Raw genomic sequence first — 22,910 nt, forward strand, 5'->3', positions numbered from 1 at the left:
TGACTGGATGTGGAGGGGAGAATTTGGAGGCCCTCCAGGGCTTTGCGTGACTCCCTGCTTGAAATCGAGAGCGGAATTTTACAGCTGCAACCAGAAGAGTTGAGAACAAAGAGAGATCTCTCCAGAGTAACTTTTGAGTCAACAAAGCCATCAGGCACAAGGAGATCAGAAACAACTAATATGGACATAATATTTGATAAAGAATTAAAGGGACAATTGATGAAAATTAATACCTCACACAGGAAGAAGAAAGGAGAACTTCACTTGTGAATTTACAAATAATTATATGTGTTAATGCGAACTGAAGTTAATTATTATAGCTGTGGTACAAGGGATTTTATCAAGAGTGGGTTGTATTTGGTTTGAGCAATAGTCTGGAGGCAGAATGAAAGGGAATCAGACTACAGCACGTGGGAAGGCACCCAAAATTTATAATTAGCTATGTAATTGATATTTATTTGAATTGGTATTGCTATCTGGTATTAATATAATATGGCGCATTTTTGATTTTTGTAACTGAAAATTAATAAAAATTATTTAACAAGAGAAACCTAAGTTCTGCTGCAAGGCAGGAACTTAGCACCTATGCTATGAATGCATGTGTGAATGAGACCTACAAATCTGAGCTCCTGAAGTCGGGCAGCCGCTGCCATGTTCCTCCCCTTCAGGCGACTCCATTTTCATGTGTACATAACGCTTTGTCAGAGCTGCTCCACAGACTGCAGAATGAGGGCGGTGCAGTGTAATTCTGGACTGGACCACTTCAGATTGAGGAATCAGCTACATTAGTCAAAAAAAGAGTGTTTGAATGCACTATAAACATGCAACACCAGATGGCGGCGGAGAGCAAAGAAAATTTCTATGTGATTTTCCATAGCGTGTTTTTTTCCCTTTTTGTTATAACAATTTAATTTCTGACTTATTTATAGAGGGGTTTTCTTGTGTGCAGATCTATCCTAAAAGTGGGCAAACAACCAGCCACACGTTACTCTGCCTCCAAATTCCTGTATGCAGTGGAGCTCTACTTCTCTTTTAAATGAGAACCAGTGAAGGCAGTGAAGGTCCTGTGTGAGTGCCTGGAGACGGTTGGAGGATGGATGGCGGCCAACAGATTGAGGTTGAATCCTGACAAGACAGAAGTACTGTTTTGGGGGGACAGGGGGCAGGCGGGTATGGAGGACTCCCTGGTCCTGAATGGGGTAACTGTGCCCCTGAAGGACCAGGTGCGCAGCCTGGGAGTCATTCTGGACTCACAGCTATCCATGGAGGCGCAGGTCAATTCTGTGTCCAGGGCAGCCGTCTACCAGCTTCATCTGGTACACAGGCTGAGACCCTATCTGACTGCGGACTGTCTTGCCAGAGTGGTGCATGCTCTAGTTATCTCCCACTTGGACTACTGCAATGCGCTCTACATGGGGCTACCTTTGAAGGTGAGCCGGAAACTACAACTAATCCAGAATACAGCAGCTAGACTGGTGACTGGGAGCGGCCGCCGAGACCATATAACACCGGTCTTGAAAGACCTACATTGGCTTCCAGTACGTTTCCGAGCACAATTCAAAGTGTTGGTGCTGACCTTTAAAGCCCTAAACGGCCTTGGTCCTATATACCCGAAGGAGGGTCTCCACCCCCATCATTCTGCCCGGACACTGAGGTCCAGCTCCGAGGGCCTTCTGGCGGTTCCCTCATTGCGAGAAGTGAGGTTACAGGGAACCAGGCAGAGGGCCTTCTCGGTAGTGGCGTCCGCCCTGCGCCGTTCCTTCAGATGTGAAGGAAATAGCTATCTTATCTTTAAAAGTCATCTGAAGGCAGCCCTGTTTAGGAAAGTTTTTAATATTTAATGCTGTATTGTTTTTAACACTCGATTGGAAGCCGCCCAGAGTGGCTGGGGAAACTCAGCCAGATGGGCGGGGTATAAATAATAAATTTATTATTATTATTATTATTATTATTACTTATTATGTGCAGAAGAATTCTCTCTCAGGGAACGTCTGCAGCGGTGCATCTCAGAATTCCACCACCTGCCTGTCTGAATGGTGAACACAGATACAGTGGTACCTCGGGTTACATACGCTTCAGGTTACATACGCTTCAGGTTACAGACTCCGCTAACCCAGAAATAGTGCTTCAGGTTAAGAACTTTGCTTCAGGATGAGAACAGAAATCGTGTTCCGGCGGCGCGGCAGCAGCAGGAGGCCCCATTAGCTAAAGGGGTGCTTCAGGTTAAGAAGAGTTTCAGGTTAAGAACGGACCTCCGGAACGAATTAAGTACTTAAGCTGAGGTACCACGGTACTGGATGACACAAAACTCACATAGCCCATTGCCTGCCCTGAGCTTAAGGGACAGAGGAGACGCAAGAGAGAGGAGGACATTGTGCTTCTACAATCTGACCTGGCCGGGTCACCTGGAGGAAAACTCCCTCTCTCTTTTGCCTGCATGGTGGAAAAGGGATTCTGAGTTTGGGGCTCTGCGCCTGCCACTGTCCCACGTGCTTCCTTGTTGTGATCCCCCTCCCGGAACTGCTGCAGGCAGCTCAGCCTCGCATACCCACCTGCACTTGTGGCAGCAGCGGACAAGGTCGTCCTGCTGGACGCGGTCCGCAAGGAACTGGGGTCGGCAAAGAGGCAGGCGGATTTTGGAGAGGAGCTCCGGCAAGAAGGGCTCTCGATGCTCGCGGTCGTACCTCACCCAGGCCAGAGCGGCTTCAAAGACCTGTTGGAAGCGGAGAGGGAAATATATTAAAAAAAAGGCTACCCAGGACGTTTCCAGGTTATGATGCCCTGTTTTAGGAAACTCTGGAAGAGATGAAAGCATCAGTCCTCTTGAAGCGCCGACACTCATTCAGGCTTGAAACCCAGCTTACACTTAGGCAGTGTTAGAAATTATCCAGGCGCCAGGCATGTTTTGCGACTGGCGTGGGAGTCCATTGCGACCACATGAGAGATCTCTGGGTGCCAGATTGCCGACTGACATCTCCCCCTGGCTGGCCTCTCTAGTTTCTTAAGCAGGTAAACTGAAGATCTTACTTATTGCATTTATAGTAAAGGTGAAGGGACCCCTGACTGTTAGGTCCAGTCGTGGACAACTCTGGGGTTGCGGCGCTCATCTCGCTTTACTGGCTGAGGGAGCCGACGTACAGCTTCCGGGTCAAGTGGCCAGCATGACTAAGCCGCTTCTGGTGAACCAGAGCAGCGCACGGAAACACCATTTACCTTCCCGCTGGAGCGGTACCTATTTATCTACTTGTACTTGGACATGCTTTTGAACTGCTAGGTTGGCAGGAGCAGGGACTGAACAACGGGAGCTCACCCTGTCACAAGGATTCGAACCACCGACCTTCTGATCAGCAAGCCCTAGGCTCTGTGGTTTAGACCACAGCCCCAGCCGCATCCCATTGCATTTATATCCTACCCTTTTCTCCATGGAGTCCATGGCTCAGCCCCCCCCCTAATCCCTACAACTCTGTGAGGTTGCTGCGACTGACTCCAAGGTCACCCAGGGAGCTTCAGGACTGAGTGGGGATTTGAACCCTGATCTCCCAGGTCCTAGTCCGACGCTCTGACCACTTCACCACACTGGCTCCCTAGAGAACTTCTGCTATGGGGCAGCTCTGGAAATTAAGTCGGCAAATAAATATGGAGGAAGCAAAATCTCACTTAAGAGAAGGACCTGCAATGTTTTCATTGAAGCTTGACTTTGTTTTATTCTGGATTATTGCATCTGATGTTTTGTTTTTATTTTCATGTGTTGTAAACCACTTTGAGGTATTCTCTTTAAAACCTAAAGCCGCAGAGAAATAAAATTAACAAGAACAATAAACCCCACAACTGTGGACGCGGGGGAATAGTGCCTCGACAGACCACTGTGGCAACCGTAACCAAGGTTTAAGGTGCCATTTAGCGATTAGCTTATATAATCGAGTTTCTAACACCGAACTCAAGGGCTTGGAATGATGTGCTACAAAAACCTGTACCTTTATAATAATAAATTTTTATTTATACCCCGCCCTTGCCGGTTCAAAAACCGGGCTCAGGGCAGCTAACAGCAAATTTAAAATACTTTAAAACACTTAATTATAAAAACAGCATAAACTACAGTATAAAAACATGAATGACAATAAAATTAGATAATCCCCAGAGCTAGCTGGCAGATTTGGTCCTACTTGGGCCAGTGAGGAGACCAGGGGAGAATTAGCTGTGGAGTCCCAGACCGGGTGATCTTCATAAAAGGGGAGGGGGAGGGAAGAGAAGGGAAATAAAAGATCAGGCTGAATTCAAATTAAAGGCCAGGCGGAATAGCTCTGTCTTACAGGCCCGACGGAAGGAGATTAAATCCTGAAGGGCCCTAGTCTCCTGGGACAGAGCATTCCACCAGGTGGGAGCCATCACTGAAAAGGCCCTGGCCCTGGTGGAGGTTCCTTAGGGCCTGGGACCTCTAAACTATGGTTATTTATGGACCTTAAGGTCCTCTGCGGGGCAGACCAGCAGAGGCGGTCCTGTAGATACGAGAGCCCTAAGCCACAAAGACTTTAACAATATACATTTAAGCAGGGGAAGACCGGGAAGTTAACCCGTAGGGTTAACTTGCCCCTGGGCTCCCACAACCGCTCTAAATTCCTCCACTTACATCAACGACTTATCTAGGCACTTCCTCTGTGGCTGCCGCACCCACTTCCCCCCGATAATCTACCCCCATAAAAACATCTGTCCTCGCTAGGATAGCCCTTCGACAAGCCCACTCTTGAGACACACATAATTCTCAGCTGCTTTAGCGTGGAGATCAGCGGTTGAGCCCATGACTTATGGGCAGAAGGATCACTCAACTTACTCTCCTTCAAGATTTGCAGCGCTAAGGTCAGCTTGCGGTCATCAAAAGCACCATGCCAAAGAGCGACATAGATAAAAGGGTGGCATTTTATCGGATAATGGTGGGTGGCAAGTGATGCCGGGGAGGCCACACCGCAGAGGGAGCCACCAAGCGATATTTGGTTGGCCACCGAGATGACCTGGCCTTTTCTTCCCGCACAAGAAGGTTCTCTGCACTTGGACCTAGGAAGCTGGCAGGGTGGTCGTCTGAAGTTACCATCAGTGGAAATAAGATAAAGGTAAAGGGACCCCTGACCGTTAGGTCCAGTTGTGGATGACTCTGGGGTTGTGGCGCTCATCTCACTTAATTGGGAGCCGGCGTACAGCTTCCGGGTCCAGCATGACTAAGCCGCTTATGGCGAACCCGAGCAGTGCACGGAAACGCCGTTTACCTTCCCGCCGGAGCGGTACCTATTTATCTACTTGCACTGGCGTGCTTTCGAGCTGCTAGGTGGGCAGGAGCAGGGACTGAGCAACGGGGGCTCACCCCGTCGCGGGGATTCGAACCGCCGACCTTCCAATCAGCAAGCCCTAGGCTCTGTGGTTTAGACCACAGCGCCACCCGCGTCCCCCGGAAATAAGATAAACCTTTTCTATTGCAGCTCTCAAGGGAAGGGTGTGTGGAACTCACCCTTTCACTTGCTTCCTGCTATCTCTTGAATACTTTTTGCCATTGAGAGGCTTTCGGCCTGCGACTGGGTGGTTTTGCTTGCCCCCTTCCTTGTTACCACTTTGCAACTACGGTGCTGGTTTTCTTTACGCTTGTCCTGTACTGTAACTGGCCTTTATTTTAACCTGCTAGCTGTCACGAGCTCTTTTGGCTTTCAAGCAGAAAAGTGGAAGGCAAACCTTGCGATGAGCAACCAATGCACCTTGGGACCTCGGAGGCACCTACCTGCTCCTCTAACTTAACGTTGAGCTCATCCCTTGAGACCAGCTCCAGGACGTCTTCCAAGGGCAAGGCCAGGAACTCTTCGCACACAGAAACCTCCACAAAGTGCTGGTGGATGAAGCTGTTGGCAGCATCGTAGAGTACGGCACACATCATAGTTTCGGCAAACTGGCGCACGCCCAGGCAGTTTTTGGGGTGAAGCCTTTAAGGATGGTGCAGATGAATATAAGAGAGTTGAACAGCTAAGAAAGTCTCTGACCTACGCAAAAGCCAGCCCCCAACACCCTGTCACCCTCTAGAATGGGATTTTCCCAATCCGGGGTCTCCAGCTGTTTTTGGACTACAACTCCCATCATCCCTAGCTAGCAGGACCAACGGTCAGGGATGATGGGAATTGTAGTCCAAAACCAGCAAAGTTTGGGAAACCCTTTCACACAGCCACGCTGACCCTGGGGTGTGTCCAGGTGCCTGGTGTGCTCTGGTCCATGGGGTCACGAAGAGTTGGACACGGCTAAACAACAACAACAACAAAATAGGGGGTGTCTTATAGACGGAAAAGTATGGTAAATCTAATAAAATAAAATTCCTACTTAGCAGCCTGCTTTTACCTGAGGTTTTCGTCTCTTTCAGGGGAAACATTTTTGGCACAGTGTGTGCATATCTTATACTGGCAAAGCCACCGGTTTTTTCCTTTCCTTTTCTGGAAATCTATATACTGTATTTTTTGCTCTATAAGACGCACCTTTCCTCCTCCAAAAATTAAGGGGAAATGTGTGTGTGTCTAAGGTGTGCGTCTTATGGAGCGAATGCAGGAGCGAATGCAGGCTCCATGGCTTCAGCGATAGCAACGCGAAGCCTCCGAAGAGCAGTGGGAGCGCTCCTGCCGCGCTCCAGAGGCTTTGCGTTGCTTTCGCTGAAGCCTGGAGAGCGAGAGGGGTCGGTGCGCACCAACCCCTCTTGCTCTCCTGGCTTTGCTTCGCTGGAGAGATTCTGTGCAGTGCCCCTTCAGCGAAGCGGGAGGAGAAATGGAAGGGCCTCCGTTCCTCCTGCCGCTTCGCTGAATGGTCGCTGTGCAGAGAGGGAGAGAATTTTTTTTCTTGTTCTCCCTCTCTAAAACTAGGTGCGTCCTACGATCGGGTGCGTCCCATAGAGGGAAAAATACGGTAGTTGGCTCTTTGATTTGACACCTGGAATCTGTCTATGACCATGGCTAGCTACAGCCCCCACCTCCCGGCCAACAGAAAGAAGGTTCCTCTTCACCCATCTAAAAGATTACCCAAAGCAGGCTTTGACGTGAAGTTTACAGTCCTCTCTTCTATTGAAGCACTTATTTACAACTGCATCAGGGAGAGGGAGAGAGAAATCAAGCAATACGGGTAGCAGCGGAACAGCCCAGCTGGCTGCAGACCCACCCGGTCCTCTGACCTGTAACTAGAGGCATGTCAACGATGCGGCTTAACTCAAATGGTATGAGTGGAAGGGAGGGGGGAAGAGAATGGCTTCTTGGCAGGCCACAGATATTTCAAATTCTCCTTTTCTGATGAACTGACAACAAGTGTGCATGTCTTATGACCCTGCCCAAGTTACAGGGCAGCATTCCACAGAAGCTTCGGCCAGGCATTCTCTCCAGTGAAACCAGTCCAAAAGCTATAAAGCCAGACTGCTCAGCAATTTCCTCTTCTAGGTCACTCTACCTTTGCCCTAGACGCAAATGGACAAGGAAGTGGATAGGGCCCCTGCCTTTACTGCGCCTTACTGTGAACTTGAGAAGAAGGCAACATCCTCTACAGGGAAAGGGAACAACCTACAAGGGCAGAGGAAGGCAGCCTCCACTTTCTGCATCAAGGACCCTGGCTGTTTAACCTGTCCACAAATGCACTCTTTTGGGACACGGCACCAAAGATTCCAGGAGCAATGCTACTACGGAGGACTGCATTTGGTGGACAAATTAAGGGTTTGGCTTTTCTTTGGCGCCTGCTTTTTGAAATAGTATTCTCCTGATCGTAGCTCATTCTGATTCTAACCGCAGTCATCAAGGCTAGTAGCCACAGAAAGCCTTATCCTCTGTGAATTTGTCTCATCCTCTTTCAAAGCCATCCAGGCAACACCGCAAAGGAATCATCAGTATTTAAAAATAAGTAAGTAAGGGGAAAGAGATCAAATCAAAGAGATCAAAGGGATTCGTCTCTAACCTTGGCCACCAAATATTTTTTTAGAGTGAGTAAACTAAGCTTGGTTCTAGGTAAAGGTAAAGGACCATTAGGTCCAGTTGTGGCCGACTCTGGGGTTGCGGCGCTCATCTTGCTTTATTGGCCGAGGGAGCCGGCGTACAGCTTCCGGCGTACAGCCACTTCTGGCAAACCAGAGTAGTGCATGGAAACACCGTTTACCTTCCCGCCGGAGTGGTACCTATTTATCTACTTGCACTTTGACGTGCTTTCAAACTGCTAGGTTGGCAGGAGCAGGGACCAAACAATGGGAGCTCACCTCGTCACAGGGATTCGAACCGCCAACCTTCTGATCGACAAGTCCTAGGCTCTCTGGTTTAACCCACAGCACCACCCACGTTCCTTTACACTTGGTTCTACTTATTAGCATTTCATAGTTCTGGTGAAGTAGTCCAAGACTGCCATGCCACAATAAATTAGTTCGTCTTTAAGATGCAACAAAGCTCCCACCACCCTGGGATGTTTGATAAATGGTGGTATATAAATTATTATTATTATTATTATTATTATTATTAATCTGCCCGGACACTGAGGTCCAGCTCCGACGGCTTCTCGTGGTTCCCTCACTATGGGAAGTGAAGTTACAGGGAAGCAGGCAGAGAGCCTTCTCAGTAGTGGTGCCCGCCCTGTGGAACGTCCTCCCATCAGATGTCAAAGAGAAAAACAACTACCAGACTTTTAGAAGACATCTGAAGGCAGCCTTGTTTAGGGAAGCTTTTAATGTTTGATGAATCATTGTATTTTAATATTCTGCTGAAAGCTGCCCAGAGTGGCTGGGGAAACCCAGCCAGGTGGGCAGGGTATAAATGTTAATTATTATTATTACTATTATTATTATTACTTTTGGTTCCAAGGTTGGTCAGCCCCTGAGCCGGGGTCTTTTCTTTAAAAAAAAAGGGAGGGGGAGTTCCAAAATGGTGAAGAGAGATTTCCAGGCAGCTCAACTGTTTGGACTTGATCATGAGAAACCGTCTTCCAGTAGCCTCCTCGGCTCACCCCAATGGGGCACCTATCCAAAGGTGCTGCCACAGGACAATTCTAACAACTTATAAGAAGAGCTGAGTCTCATCGAGCTTTAAATATATCATCATTATTATTTATATATATGTATTTATAACCTGCCTTTTCTCCCTGCTGCACTGGCTCCCAGTGGAGTACAGGATCAGGTTTAAGGTGCTGGTTTTAACCTTTAAAGTCCTATACGGCCCAGGACCCTCGTACCTAAGGGACCGCCTCTCCTGGTATGTCCCACGGAGGACCTTACGGTCTTCAAACAAAAACATCTTGGAGCTCCCGGGCCACAGGGAGGTTAGGCTGGCCTCAACCAGAGCCAGGGCTTTTTTGGCCATGGCCCCAATCTGATGGAACGCTCTGTCACAAGAGACTAGGGCCCTGCGAGACTTGACATATTTCTGCAGGGCCTGCAGACAGAGCTGTTCCACCAGGCCTTTGGCCAAGGCACAGTCTGACCCCCTCTCTCCTTCTGTAATCTTCATAGAACTCTAGCCCAATTTGATTCTGAACTGATTTCAATTAATTGACTGTGATTTTATGCAAACTGTGCTATTTTTACTGTTGTTAGCCGCTCTGAGCCCGGCTTTGGCTAGGGAGGGTGGGATATAAATAAAATATTATTATTATTATTATTATTATTATTATTATTATTATTATTATACAGAAATGTATAACTTTGTATTAAGCTGGCTCTGTGGTTCTCTCGAACGAAGTATTCTTAAGTTTCTTGACTCAACTCAAGTTAACTTGGGGGGGGGAGGCTTTGAAATAGGAGACACCTTTAAATCCCCACTGCCATGCCTTCAACAGACTTCTTAGGGCAGGCATAGGCAAACTCGGCCCGCCAGATGTTTTGGGACTACAACTCCCATCATCCCTAGCTAACAGGACCAGTGGTCAGGGATGATGGGAATTGTAGTCCCAAAACATCTGGAGGGCCGAGTTTGCCTATGCCTGTCTTAGGGGTTGGGAGGGGGGAAGAACACCCAGGCCCCTTAGACCACCTCTTCCGTGCCTGGGGGCTGGTACAGTGGCAGTACCTGCTGCAGCAACAGATTTTGCCTTCAGGAAATTCAATACCTGCTGCAACAGCAGATTTTGCTTTCAGGAAATGGCAACCGAGGTGGTGGCCCACCGTTCTTGCGCTCTTCTCAAAGCGGGCCCCCGGAAATGCTAGCTGCCGGCCGGGTTTTCCCTGGTGTGTGTCTGTGCAAGGAAGATTTTGCCTCACTTCCGTATCTGGAGCTATCTCTACGTTGCACACACTTCCTGCTTTGTAGCATGCCACACGGTCTGGATTGCAGAGGCCGGACGGAATCTCTACAATCTTGATGCACCTACGATTCCGCCTTGGGATAAGGGACACAGTCACACAAAGCACACCCTGCGTCAAGGAAATCTCAAGAAATACCAACGGTAGAAGAATGGCAGATGAAGATGTTGGAGTTTTTGGAGCTGGCAGACCTGACTGGAAGAATCCACGATCAGAAAGAAGAGGAATACCAAGAAGATTGGAAGAAATTTAAAGATGATTTAGCTAAATCTTTTAATATAAGATAAGTAGAAAATACTTGAAAGTACCAAATAGGCCTAGGATTAGAATAAGGATGTTGTATATTAATATGGATCTAAGTCAGTAAGAAAAGAGATGAAGATAGAGTTAACTGTAGTAGAAAGATGATTTTGGAGAACTGTTACAAGGTGATATAATGAAATTCATTGTAAGAAGTTCTGTGAGGTGAATTATTGGAACTATTGCAAAAATAGATAAAGGGGAGGATGGTTAGTTAAGAATAATTAAAGGCAATATGAATTTAAGAAATGCATAACGGTGGATCTTCAGAGGTGCTGATGGAAGTCAAAAAAAAGATTGTATAAGTGGTGAAGTTTTGTGGTATGCATTATAATTTATATGTTAAAATTAATAAAAATTATTATAAAAAAGATATAATGAAATTCAGTTAGAGGGGATTCGAGGAAGTCAGTTAATAATGAAATTTAAAATGAACTTTAGAAAGAATATGTGGTTTTATTTCTGTTTTTTCTTTTCTTTTGTTGTGTAGTATTGTAGTGTGCTTTCTTTTGTATGTTTTATATGTTCTATCTGTTAAAATCAATTAAAAAAATTGAAAATAAAATAAAATAAAAAGCACACCCAGCGTCATAGCAGCGAAATTCTCTGGAACCAGCCCCCTCACCTCTCTCTGAGGAATGAGCAGCAGGCATCCTTGATGTTTTGCAGTTGCAGGAAACTTGCCCCCATCAGCAAGGACTGGACGTTCTGCTGGTCGATTGCCAAGTGCCCGTTGTAGGCGAAGTTGATCAGAGCTTCCAGTGCGCTAAACGGGGCAGAGAAGAATGGGAAAGCATGAGATGCTAGTAAACACACACATGACTTTATAAGCCACTTCAAAACGTGTGTGTGTGTGTGTGTGTGTGTGTGTGTGTGTGTTTGAGTGAGGGTCGGTGGGGAGGGGCAGCAACGTTCAACCCCGGGCAAGGTCTGTGTTGATTGATAGGCCCTTGTCAGATTCCAAGGATTCCAGGCCTTCAACAGCAACAAGAACATTGCGCTTATGGTCCTTGGAATTGCAGAGATAAGCTGGAAAACAGCAGCTGGGACGTACTAAGGTTATAACATCTTTACAACCTCATGTTCCTGTAGCTTAGTTAGATGAACTTTTGCCTAAAAGCAAAGGAACGAACTGCCGTTTCCAAATGTTTTGGGGAGAAAAACTCACCCCAAAATCAATAAAACATTTTTTTGTATATGTAACTGTATAATGAATTATGTAATGATTATAATTATGGATCATAATGCAGGAAAACCAGAGGTTACAAATTTTCTAGTACAGTGGTACCTCGGGTTACATACGCTTCAGGTTACAGACTCCGCTAACCCAGAAATATTACCTCGGGTTAAGAACTTTGCTTCAGGATGAGAACAGAAATTGGGCTCCGGCAGCACAGCGGCAGCAGGAGGCCCCATTAGCTAAAGTGGTGCTTCAGGTTAAGAACAGTTTCAGGTTAAGAACGGACCTCCGGAACAAATTAAGTCCTTAACCCAAGGTAGCACTGTAATTATGCAATGTTTTGTACAGTGGTGCCTTGCAAGACGAAATTAATTTGTTCCGCGAGTTTTGTCGTCTTGCGATTTTTTTCGTCTTGCGAAGCACGGTGTCGGGAAAGTTTTGGAAAAGCTTCAAAAATCACCAAAGTCTTAAAAAACCTCAAAAAAGGCTACCACACCGCGTTCTATGAGTTGCTCCTCAAAGTCAAGTCGCAACTGTATTAACGGTGTTAAGAAAAAGGAAACAAACTTGCAAGACGTTTCCATCTTGCGAAGCAAGCCCAGAGGGAAAATCGTCTTGCGAAGCAGCTCAAAAAACAAAAAACCCTTTCGTCTAGCGAGTTTTTTGTCTTGCGAGGCAGAGTACCACTGTACTCTGTATATCACTTCTTACTGTTTAGAATAAATGGAGGTTGTGGTTTGTCTTGGTTACAACCACCATAAAGTTCCCACATCGCTTTGATTGCGTGTTCTGAGCGCTGATTATTTCTTGGTATCTGGAGCAAGGATGGCTCCTGCTTCGAGCGATTCTCCGATACAGTGGTACCTCTAGAAGCAAACGTAACCTGTGTCCACGTATCTGCATGTGCGCGGGTCACGTTTCGGCGCTTCTGCGCATGATGTCATTTTGAGTGTCTGCGCATGCATAAGTGGCGAAACCCGGAAGTAACACGCTCTGTTACTTCCGGGTTACCGTGGAGCACAACTCAAACGCGCTCATCTCGAAGCACATTCAACCCGAGGTATGACTGTACCAGCAATGTTTTTTTTTTTGTTTTGGTAAGGTTTCAATATTTCTGACAAGTTCTTGAAGTCATTTTCATTGAGAAGTAAATGGAGATTCCGATTTTTCATTTCGGGGGTGACCTTTTTCCACAACTGGGAAGGGTAAGTTCACTTTTTCAGTGTTTCTAAGCTGCTGCACCCCCGAAAGGAACTCCCCATGGATTACCTTGGATCCATGCCCTGCATGACAATTTCATCTTGCTTGCACTCCATCATGTCGTTTGTAAACATGGCGTGGAAGTAAGGGATGGAGGCCGCCAAGACAATCCGGTGGGCGCTGAATTTGTGGTCCCCGACCTGTGCAGTAAAAGAGAAGGGAAGAGACATCGGCTATTTGGTTTCAAGGGGAAATGTGCCATTTCAGAATGGGATACTAGTCCACTAGTTGGCCAGTACAGGGCTAGCCAGACCAATGGGAAAAGTCGGTATCTTCCTTATATTTAATTTGATAGGCTGCCAGCACAAGGGCGGGTCTAAAATGAGAATGCTTACTCAAAGGGTACTGCAATAGTAAACGTTTTCTGGCAGATATTGAATGAGCCTTGTAATACAAAGTACATGTTAGATAAAGTTAAATTAAGGTAACAAAAAAACAACGTTGTGTAACTGTGTAAATAGTAGTTTATTTGAAAATTAGTACCATGGGTATAGTCGGAAGTTTCTTTTCTTTGTGGACTGAAATATATGAGATATTACTATGTTTTTTTACTCTATTCATAATTTTATTCTTCTTTCTTTTCTTTTTTCTTTTCTCCCCCATCTCTTTTTCTTTTTTTGCTTTCTTATTGTTCTTTTGTATGTATACTCTCCATAATTTCTATGTTTGTTTGCTGGTATTGCATGTATTTTAAGACTCTGCTTGTTCAATAAAAAATGTAAAAATAAATAAATAAAACGAGAAAGCTTATGCTTACAGCATCCTTTCTGACCCATTGGACTACAACTCCCATCAACCTCTGCCAGCACAGCCATGTTGGCTGGGAAGGAGGGGAGTTGTATTCCAAGGAATCAGGGGGCACCAGATTTGGGGGAGGCTGCAGTACCGCAGGGATAGCCAGCACAGTGCCCTCCCTATGTTGCCTGACTACAACTCCCATGAGCCTGCTGGCTGAGGTTGATGGGAGTTGTAGTCCAAAACATCTGGAGGTTTTAGCACGTTAAGCTATCCCTGTGTGTATACACACAAGCAGAATCCACAACAACCTAAGCTTCTATGAAACAAGAACAGCCACCTTAGCAATAACCTATTCAATACTTTTACGATTAGAATTACTCAGCGCAATCTACTGTCTCTTAATCAGATTCTTCTGAAAATCCCACAAGCATTGGTGCTGCTCCTCTCAGGGAGAAACACAGATATGGCAGCGGGGAGAGATAACAGCAGACACACCCTCAGTTTCCTGTTCCCCACGGACACAGAATCTACTTGCATCTGACATGTTGGCAGATCATAGCCATATCATAAATACATAAAAGGTCTTTTATGGAAACTGAGAAAACCCCACGGGAGGAGGCTGGGCAGATAAAACGAGATAACAGCGCCTAACCCACACGTTAGATCACATGGCAAGTAGCCGTCTGTGTGTTTCCCTGGAGCCACTGCAACCAGCAACCAGGTTCCAGCATTCCCTTAAAAAGGAAAAAGAAAAGGAGAACCAGAAAACTCTGCTGATGAAAACCAAAAGGATGCAAATTAAAATCTTTGCCCGGAAATGAAGTTAGGCACACATGATGCCGATCACTTACTAGCCTAGAAACCCACGTCTGATTCTGAACAGAGCCAGGGTAACATTCTGCCTGTGGTTTTCGAGGGCCACATTTGAACGCTGCCTTTAGAATCCAAAAAGGTTTTCTGTGGGAGACACCCGACCGGCACTTGAGCCTCGAAATCAGGAGCAAGATCTCCCAACGGGATCCCTGTGTACCTAAGGGCAAGCTGTCAAACCAGATGTCAAAGAGAACAACAACTACCAGACTTTTAGAAGACATCTGAAGGCAGCCCTCTTTAGGGAAGCTTTTAATGTTTGATGTATTACAGTATTTTAATTTTTTTTGGAAGCCGCCCAGAGTGGCTGGGGAAGCCCAGCCAGATAGGCGGGATAGAAATAATAAATTACAGTGGTACCTCGGGTTACATACGCTTCAGGTTACAGACTCTGCTAACCCAGAAATAGTGCTTCAGGTTAAGAACTTTGCTTCAGGATGAGAACAGAAATTGTGCTCCGGCGGCAGCCGGAGGCCCCATTAGCTAAAGTGGTACCTCAGGTTAAGAACCGTTTCAGGTTAAGTACGGACCTCCGGAACGAATTAAGTACTTAACCTGAGGTACCACTGTATTATTATTATTATTATTATTATTATTATTATTATTATTATTATTATTAAGTTGGGCACTCTGCTGGGTCTCCGTCTTTCATGAGAGCGCCAACTGAAACAGAGCATCGGATGGGGAACATCCCCTTGGGTCCTGGATACCAAAGATGAATGTGGCGGGAGAGAGTTGTAGGAAGATCTTGAGCTAGGAGCAGGAGCCAGAATTCTCACAATGCTTTCTGCCACTTCCTTTTTCTTCCCCCTAGATTTCCTCCCCTTCTCTCCTTACTAAAAATACCCCACTGTGCAATTAAGCTTAGAGGGGATCTTAGCACATGGAGAGGATTTATTCAACACCACACGACTAAACAACAACAAACCCCTTTTACGATACGATAGATGCTGTTAAGGTGCTACACTCAATATGCCAGCAAGTTTGGAAAACTCAGCAGTGGCCAGAGGATTGGAGAAGATCAGTCTACATCCCAATCCCAAAGAAGGGCAGTGCCAAAGAATGCTCCAACTACCGCACAATTGCACTCATTTCACACGCTAGCAAGGTTACGCTTAAAATTCTACAAGGCAGGCTCAAGCAGTATGTGGACCGAGAACTCCCAGAAGTGCAAGCTGGATTTAGAAGGGGCACAGGAACCAGAGACCAAATTGCAAACATGCGCTGGATTATGGAGAAAGCTAGAAAGACATCTACTTCGGCTTCATTGACTATGCAAAAGCCTTTGACTGTGTCGACCACGGCAAACTATGGCAAGTTCTTAAAGAAATGGGAGTGCCTGATCACCTCATCTGTCTCCTGAGAAATCTCTATGTGGGACAAGAAGGTACAGTTAGAACTGGATATGGAACAACTGATTGGTTCAAAATTGGGAAAGGAGTACGACAAGGCTGTATTTTGTCTCCCTGCTTATTTAATTTATATGCAGAATTCATCATGCGAAAGGCTGGGCTGGATGAATCCCTAGCCGGAATTAAGATTGCCAGTTTGGTACCTATGGGTGAACGTCTCTTTCATGTGGCTGTAGGACTCAGCATCCTCAGAAGGTGTTACACCCTAATTGTGGTGGGATGAAGGATGGTGTAAGAAGGGAAAGCTCGAGTCATGAGCGTTTCTCTCTAGCCTGAACATTTCTTATGTCAGCTCCGAGTGGGAAGTGCTAAGGCTTGGATTTGCACCTTTCTCTCTCAGTCAAAACAATATTCTCTCGGGTTTGCTCTGAGCAAAATCTTTGGCACCACCTGTGCCCACATTCTTAGGCGCAAAGGATGCCAAGTTGTGTTGATGTATAAACACAAGCAGTGGGGTGAGCAATGGGGGAAAGTGGGGAAAAGGTACAGTGGTGCCCCGCAAGATGAATGCCTCGCAAGACAAAAAACCCGCTAGACGAAAGGGTTTTCCGTTTTTCGATGCACTTCGCAAGACGATTTTCCCTATGGGCTTGCTTTGCAAGACGGAAACGTCTTGCGAGTCTTGCGATTTTTTTCGCTCCCCCCCCCTTTTCTAAGCCGCTAATAGCCTTTTAGCCGCTAAGCCGCTAAGCCGCTAATAGCGCTAATCCGCTAATAGGGTTGCTTCGCAAGACGAAAAAACCGGTAGACGATGAGACTCGCGGAACGGATTATTTTCGTCTTGCGAGGCACCACTGTATGTGGCTAGGACGGTTCAGTTCCAGTCGAAGCTACTCAGTTCAGGTGAGCTCAGAATCCACTTCTCTTCCCTGGTTTTATCAAACACACATTCCAAGATGATGGCAGGAAGAATAAGAGGTTTGGCAAGGTGCCCAAGCCATCTGTAGCAGATTGCAGAGCGAGCCCCCAGGAAAAGCCTTTTTTTTTTACATGTTGAGAGCGACTGCCACCACAGTGATGAAGAGAAGAAACTTCAGATTGACTGGCACCAGGAAATAACCTGTAGCAGGATCTCAAACCTACTGTTGACATACGAGCATTTCATTACCATTCCACCCAGAAACATTTGTGCCAACGTGCTATTTTCAGCATCTGTGATGGAAAGCTCGCTTGTGAGTGCCATCTGGGTGTGTTTAATAAAATGTATTACTAGTCCGATAAAGCAATTCCGGAACAGTATGTTGTAAAACTCCTTGCTGCTGTCTGCAGAATATGGGCAGAGATGAACGGGGCAAATATCGGCTCGGAGGAAGGCCACAGCTCAGCAGCAGAATATGAGCTTGGCTCGCAGAAGAACCCTGGGTTGAATCCCTGGCACCTCCAGATACGGCTGGGAGATCCTTGCCTGAAAGCCTGAAAAGCCGCTCTGGGGTGGGGAGAGTCAGTGTTGACAACACTGAGATGAACCAATGGTTTGACTCAATGTACAGCAGCAGCAAGACAATATCTAACATAGATACAAATACAGGGACAAACCTCTGAAACAAGCCCTGGTGCCAATTTCTTCCCCATCTCTACTTAGACTACGCTACTACAGGACCTAAAAATATCAGCCAGAATTTCACAGGCTCATTCGCCTGCTCTGTCTCCCAGTGAGATATATGCTCTCATTTGCCAGCAATGCTCTTCTGCAGTCTTCACATTAAAGGTAAAGGGACCCCTGACCATTAGGTCCAGTCGTGGCCGACTCTAGCGTTGTGGCGCTCATCTCACTTTATTGGTCAAGGGAGCCAGCGTACAGCTTCCGGGTCATGTGGCCAGCATGACTAAGCCGCTTCTGGCAAACCAGAGCAGCGCACGGAAATGCCATTTACCTTCCCGCCGCAGTGGTACCTATTTATCTACTTGCACTTTGACGTGCTTTCGAACTGCTAGGTTGACAGGAGCTGGGACCGAGCAACGGGAGCTCACCCGTCGCGGGGATTCGAACCACCGACCTTCTGATCGGCAAGTCCTAGGCTCTGTGGTTTAACCCACAGCGCCACCCGTGTCCAGTCTTCACATTATATTATTATTATTATTATTGTTGTTGTTGTTGTTGTTGTTGTTATTTTATTAAATTTGTATACCACCCTATACCCAAAGATCTCATAGCTCACAACATAAAATTACAATATTAAAAAAATCACAAAATGCATAATGAAAATAAGAACCAAAGCAAAGTGATGATCCCCTCACCCACAACACATTTAAAAGGGTTCCAGATGCCAATCAGCCCAAGGCTTGCTTAAAGAGGAACGTCTTTGCCTGGCGCCTAAAGGTGAATAATGAAGGCACCAGACGTACCTCCCTGGGAAGAGAATTCCACAGAAGGGGAGCCACTGCAGAAAAGACCCCGTTCTCGTGTTGCCACCCTCTGGACCTCTTTTAAATGAGGCACACAAAGGAGGGCCTTAGATGATGATCTCAGGGTCTGGGTCGGTTCATATAGAGAGATGCAGTCCTGGAGGGATCGCATCCTGAGTTATTTAAGGCTTTATAAAGCAGCACTTTGAATTGGGCCCAGAAGCTAATGGGCAGCCAGTGGAGTTGGGTCCGGATTGGTGCAATATGCTCAAACCGTCTTGCCGCCCGGTCAGCAACCTGGCTGACAAATTCTGCCCGAGATGAAGTTTCCGAACCGTCTTCAAAGGCAGCCCTGCGTGTGTCATGGGACACAGAGGCACAAATCTGACACCTGAAACAGCAATATCCAGAAACTGCCACAAATAATGTCCAGCTAGTAAACTAAGCCAACGCTTATAGACCCCTGTATGTCGTAGGCATGCAGAGGAAGCCCATGTTTCACATTTGAGTTTTGGTAGGTTATTCTCCCTGCGATGCCGTTCCATGGCGATGAGACAGTTTGCAAGGAATATGCAGCCACCTGCCTGCTCAGATCCACTTTCGGAAAAAGGATGTACAAAGCTTTCCCTTTATAGCACTCGGTGCCTGTTTAATGAGGCTGCTTCTCCCCTGCACACACCCACACCTGAATATTAATAACTCCCAATAAAGCCTTCCGCAGAACGCTGCAGGTGCCATAAATATGTCAGGCTGCCTGGCTGAAAGCATGGCCCCTGGCAGAAGGCAATCTCAATTTTGTAAGGCCTCTTAAGCCCTTTTGTTAAGCAGGCCCTCTGGGACTCTTGACTTGAGTTACAGACTCGTCCTATTCCACGTACTGATGGCCAAAGGCACACCTGTTCTCAGAAGTAAGCTATAAGGCCCTGGAATTCGGTAGAGCTTTGACAAGCATCAAACAGGAGTCAGGAAAATGTTATAAACAGAGCCACCAGTATTATGTAGGGTTTTTGCTTTATTTAAGCATCTCTTAAAGCAAAAAAAGCAGAGACATCACCTTGCCAACAAAGGTCCGTACAGTTAAAGCTCTGGTTTTCCCAGTAGTGATGTATGGAAGTGAGAGCTGGACCATAAAGAAGGCTGATCACCGAAGAATGGATGCTTTTGAATTCTGGTGCTGGAGGAGACTCTTGAGAGTTCCCATGGACTGCAAGAAGATCAAACCGATCCATTCTTAAGGAATTCAGCCCTGAGTGCTCACTGGAAGGACAGATCCTGAAGCTGAGACTCCAAGACTTTGGCCACCTCACAAGAAGAGAAGACTCCCTGGAAAAGACCCTGATGTTGGGAAAGATGGAGGGCACAAGGAGAAGGGGACGACAGAGGACGAGATGGTTGGACAGTGTTCTCGAGGCTACCAGAATGAGTTTGACCAAATTGCGGGAGGCAGTGGAAGACAGAGGAGTGCCTGGGATGCTCTGGTCCAGGGGGTCATGAAGAGTCGGACACGACTAAACGACTAAACAACAATAACAAAGCATCTCTTTAGATGCTGCAAGTTTAACAGCATATCCTTGATTCAAGCTCTGTGGAATATCGTTTAAAATGGAAAATAGTCTCTTTGGTTGTTTTTCCCCATTTTTACTGACCCTGTTCTCCATGAGATTTGGGGAGGGGGGGTGCACACAGCTCTCCTTGCCCCCCTCCCTTAATTTAAAGTCACCCTGTGAGGCCTATTAGACAAAGAGAAAGAGAGAGAAAAATCTGGTTCAAGATCAACCAACACGTAGCTGGCAGAATGCATACAAGAATTTCAGATTCCCCAAGTCCACCGCCTAATTTATAGGAGAATTATCTCATCTAAAGTCTCCTATACTCCTTGGAGGAAGGGCAAAACCAAATGTGATTAACACATTCATTTTTTTTTTTACTTCATAACAAGCCTCTGAGGTAAGGACTTCAGTCCTGGGCTGGAGAAGTGGCCCCAATTCCTGGATGCTTATTTCAATTTCCTCGGAGTAGGAAGGTTTTAGGAACCAGCCATGTACAGGGCCGGGTTGAAAATTTCAGCTTGTAAATTCAGTAAATTGATCTCCCAGGGTAACAAATAGATTGACAACGGGGGCTTTTAGAGTGACTCTGGTGCACATATAGACAGCCACATCACCCTGCTGATTACCGAATGCAGGCTCCTTGGCTTCAGCGATAGCAACGCGAAGCCTCTGAGGCGCAGAGGGAGCGCTCCCTCCGCACTGCTTTCGCTGAAGCCTGGAGAGTGAGAGGCGTCGGTGCGCACCGACCCCTCTCGCTCTCCAGGCTTCAGGGATAGCCGCCTAAAGCCTTCGGAGCGCAGCGCGAGTTCCTGCTGCGTTCCGGAGGCTTCAGGTTCCTTTCGCTGAAGCCAGGAGAGTCTTGCTCTTCCAGCTTCAGCAAAAGGAACCCGAAGCCTGAGGAGCGCAGTGGGAACTTGCGCTGCGCTCGGAAGGCTTCAGGGATAGCCGCGCACAGCCCCTCCAGCAGGGAGAGGCTGCACGCAGCTATGGCTTCTTTAGCCCTGCGCAGCCTCTCCCGGCTGGAGAGGTTGCGCGCAGCTAAAGAGGAAGCCAAAACAGTGAGCGGGATCCATCCCGCTCACTGTCTTGGCTTGTGCCATAGCCGCGTGCAACCCCTCCAGCAGGGAGAGGTTGCGCGCGGCTAAAGAGGAAGCCAAAACAGCGAGCGGGATGGATCCTGCTCGCTGTCTTGGCTTCTTTGCTCTTTGGGGGGGGGAAACCTGGGCTTCTCCTGGCAGCCCCAGAAGCTCTGGGAGAAGTGAACAGGCTGCGCGCAGCCTCTACGCTGCTCTTTTGAAATAAGATTTCCCCCCCTTGATTTCCCCCTTTAAAAACTAGGTGTGCCCTCTGGTCCGGTGCGCCTTATGGAGCAAAAAATACGGTAAGTTTTGGTTCGTTCACACGTTACAATCTCTATGAAAGCAAGGGCTCCATCCAGAGATGTTGTGCTGCTACCCAGATCATCATTTATAAAGAGATCTGTGGTAGAGCACGTGTTTCTTCCTAGTTCAATCTCTGGCGTCTCCATATAAAATCATCTTAGGTAGGAGATGGTGGCTAAGACCCCTCTCTCTGACAGATGCTCTCAAGAACTGCTGCCAGTCAGAGCAGGCAGTGTCAGGCGAGGTGAGCCAAAAGCACAACCTGGTTTGAGGAAGCTTCTTATATTCCTACCACGCTAGTACTCAGGTTTGGAGCTACCATCCTGAAACATCTTATAGGAACACAGCAGGGACGGGGACCCTAGATAGTGCAAAAAGGGAGTTCTTCTCCTCTGGGTACTTTTCTGCCCTCTCAACTGACACCTCAATATCTGATATATCCTACAAGATCACAGGATATCACACACATACAGTGGTGCCTCACAAGACTAAATTAATTCGTTCCGCGAGTTTTGTCGTCTTGCGATTTTTTTCGTCTTGTGAAGCACGGTGTCGGGAAACTTTTGGAAAAGCTTCAAAAATCACCAGAGTCTTTAAAAACCTCAAAAAAGGCTACCACACCGCGTTCTATGAGTTGCTCCTCGAAGTCAAGACGCAACTGTATTAACGGTGTTAAGAAAAAGGAGACAAACTTGCAAGACGTTTCCGTCTTGCGAAGCAAGCCCATAGGGAAAATCGTCTTGCGAAGCAGCTCAAAAAACAAAAAACCCTTTCGTCTAGCGAGTTTTTTGTCTTGCGAGGCATTCGTCTTGCGAGGTACCACTGTATATTTTACACGGCAAATGTATGCTTCTCCATACCATCCCCTTGTTGGAGCGGATAGACATCACTACCATTACACTCCTAAAATGATGAGCATTCAGGTATCTGTGTTTAAAATGCATGATTTAGAGACACCAAGGAAGTTTCGCTCCAAAGCCTAGTTTAGTTTCAGAAACAGCACTAGGTGGTCTTCCCAATCTCCCACAAAAAGGAAACAAAACAAAAAATAGCTTATTTCCTACTGACAGCTTTTCAAGACAGTCACACCACTCATTACAGAATGTTCAACAGAAGAGAAAACAAGAATTTTTGGTAGTGCATTCGTTTTCACCAACCCCACTTTCCCTAACTATAGGTTTCATTCAGCACCGAAGTAGGTTTCTGTTCCAGTTGCAGTTTCACAAGCATGAGTTTAGTTAAAGGAGAAATTCTCCCTTTTGTATTCTACTTAGCTGAAGCCACCAGAGTCTTTCTCCTTCCCACAGCCTCCAGCATGGCACCTTCCAACCTTGTTCTGAGAGTCCTCTCCACCCCGAACCTCTCTGGAGCTGGGGGGTTAGGATCAGGATTGGGTTGTGGATCAGGATTGCTTGGGTATAATACCTTTGAGCAGGTGCTCTTCTGTGACACCTCCCACCTTGAAAACTCCAGCGTATATGTGAAAAAATTGATATCCCGTACATCTGGTTGGTTACATTACCAATTGCTTAAAATTATGGATTTGTAATCCTGTAATGCTATTACTGTATGCCCTCTGAAGAAGGACCGGGGGCGTGG

The 22,910-nt window shown here is 46.7% G+C and overlaps 1 protein-coding gene across 2 annotated transcripts in view; it reads right to left on the reverse strand.

The window, feature by feature from the left end:
- The window catches only part of KLHL18 (kelch like family member 18), a 44,359-nt gene that overhangs the window by 13,028 nt on the left and 8,421 nt on the right, over window positions 1-22,910 (reverse strand). For both annotated transcript variants that reach the window (XM_028750107.2, XM_028750108.2), the window contains exons 2-5: window positions 13,023-13,153; window positions 11,199-11,339; window positions 5,762-5,960; window positions 2,553-2,713 (exon numbers count right to left, since the gene is read on the reverse strand). In XM_028750107.2, the coding sequence (XP_028605940.1) occupies window positions 2,553-2,713; window positions 5,762-5,960; window positions 11,199-11,339; window positions 13,023-13,153 (632 nt within the window). The remainder of the gene's footprint in view (window positions 1-2,552; window positions 2,714-5,761; window positions 5,961-11,198; window positions 11,340-13,022; window positions 13,154-22,910) is intronic.

The sequence above is a fragment of the Podarcis muralis genome, chromosome 12 (genome assembly GCF_964188315.1).
Source record: "Podarcis muralis chromosome 12, rPodMur119.hap1.1, whole genome shotgun sequence".
NCBI classification, from domain to species: domain Eukaryota; kingdom Metazoa; phylum Chordata; class Lepidosauria; order Squamata; family Lacertidae; genus Podarcis; species Podarcis muralis.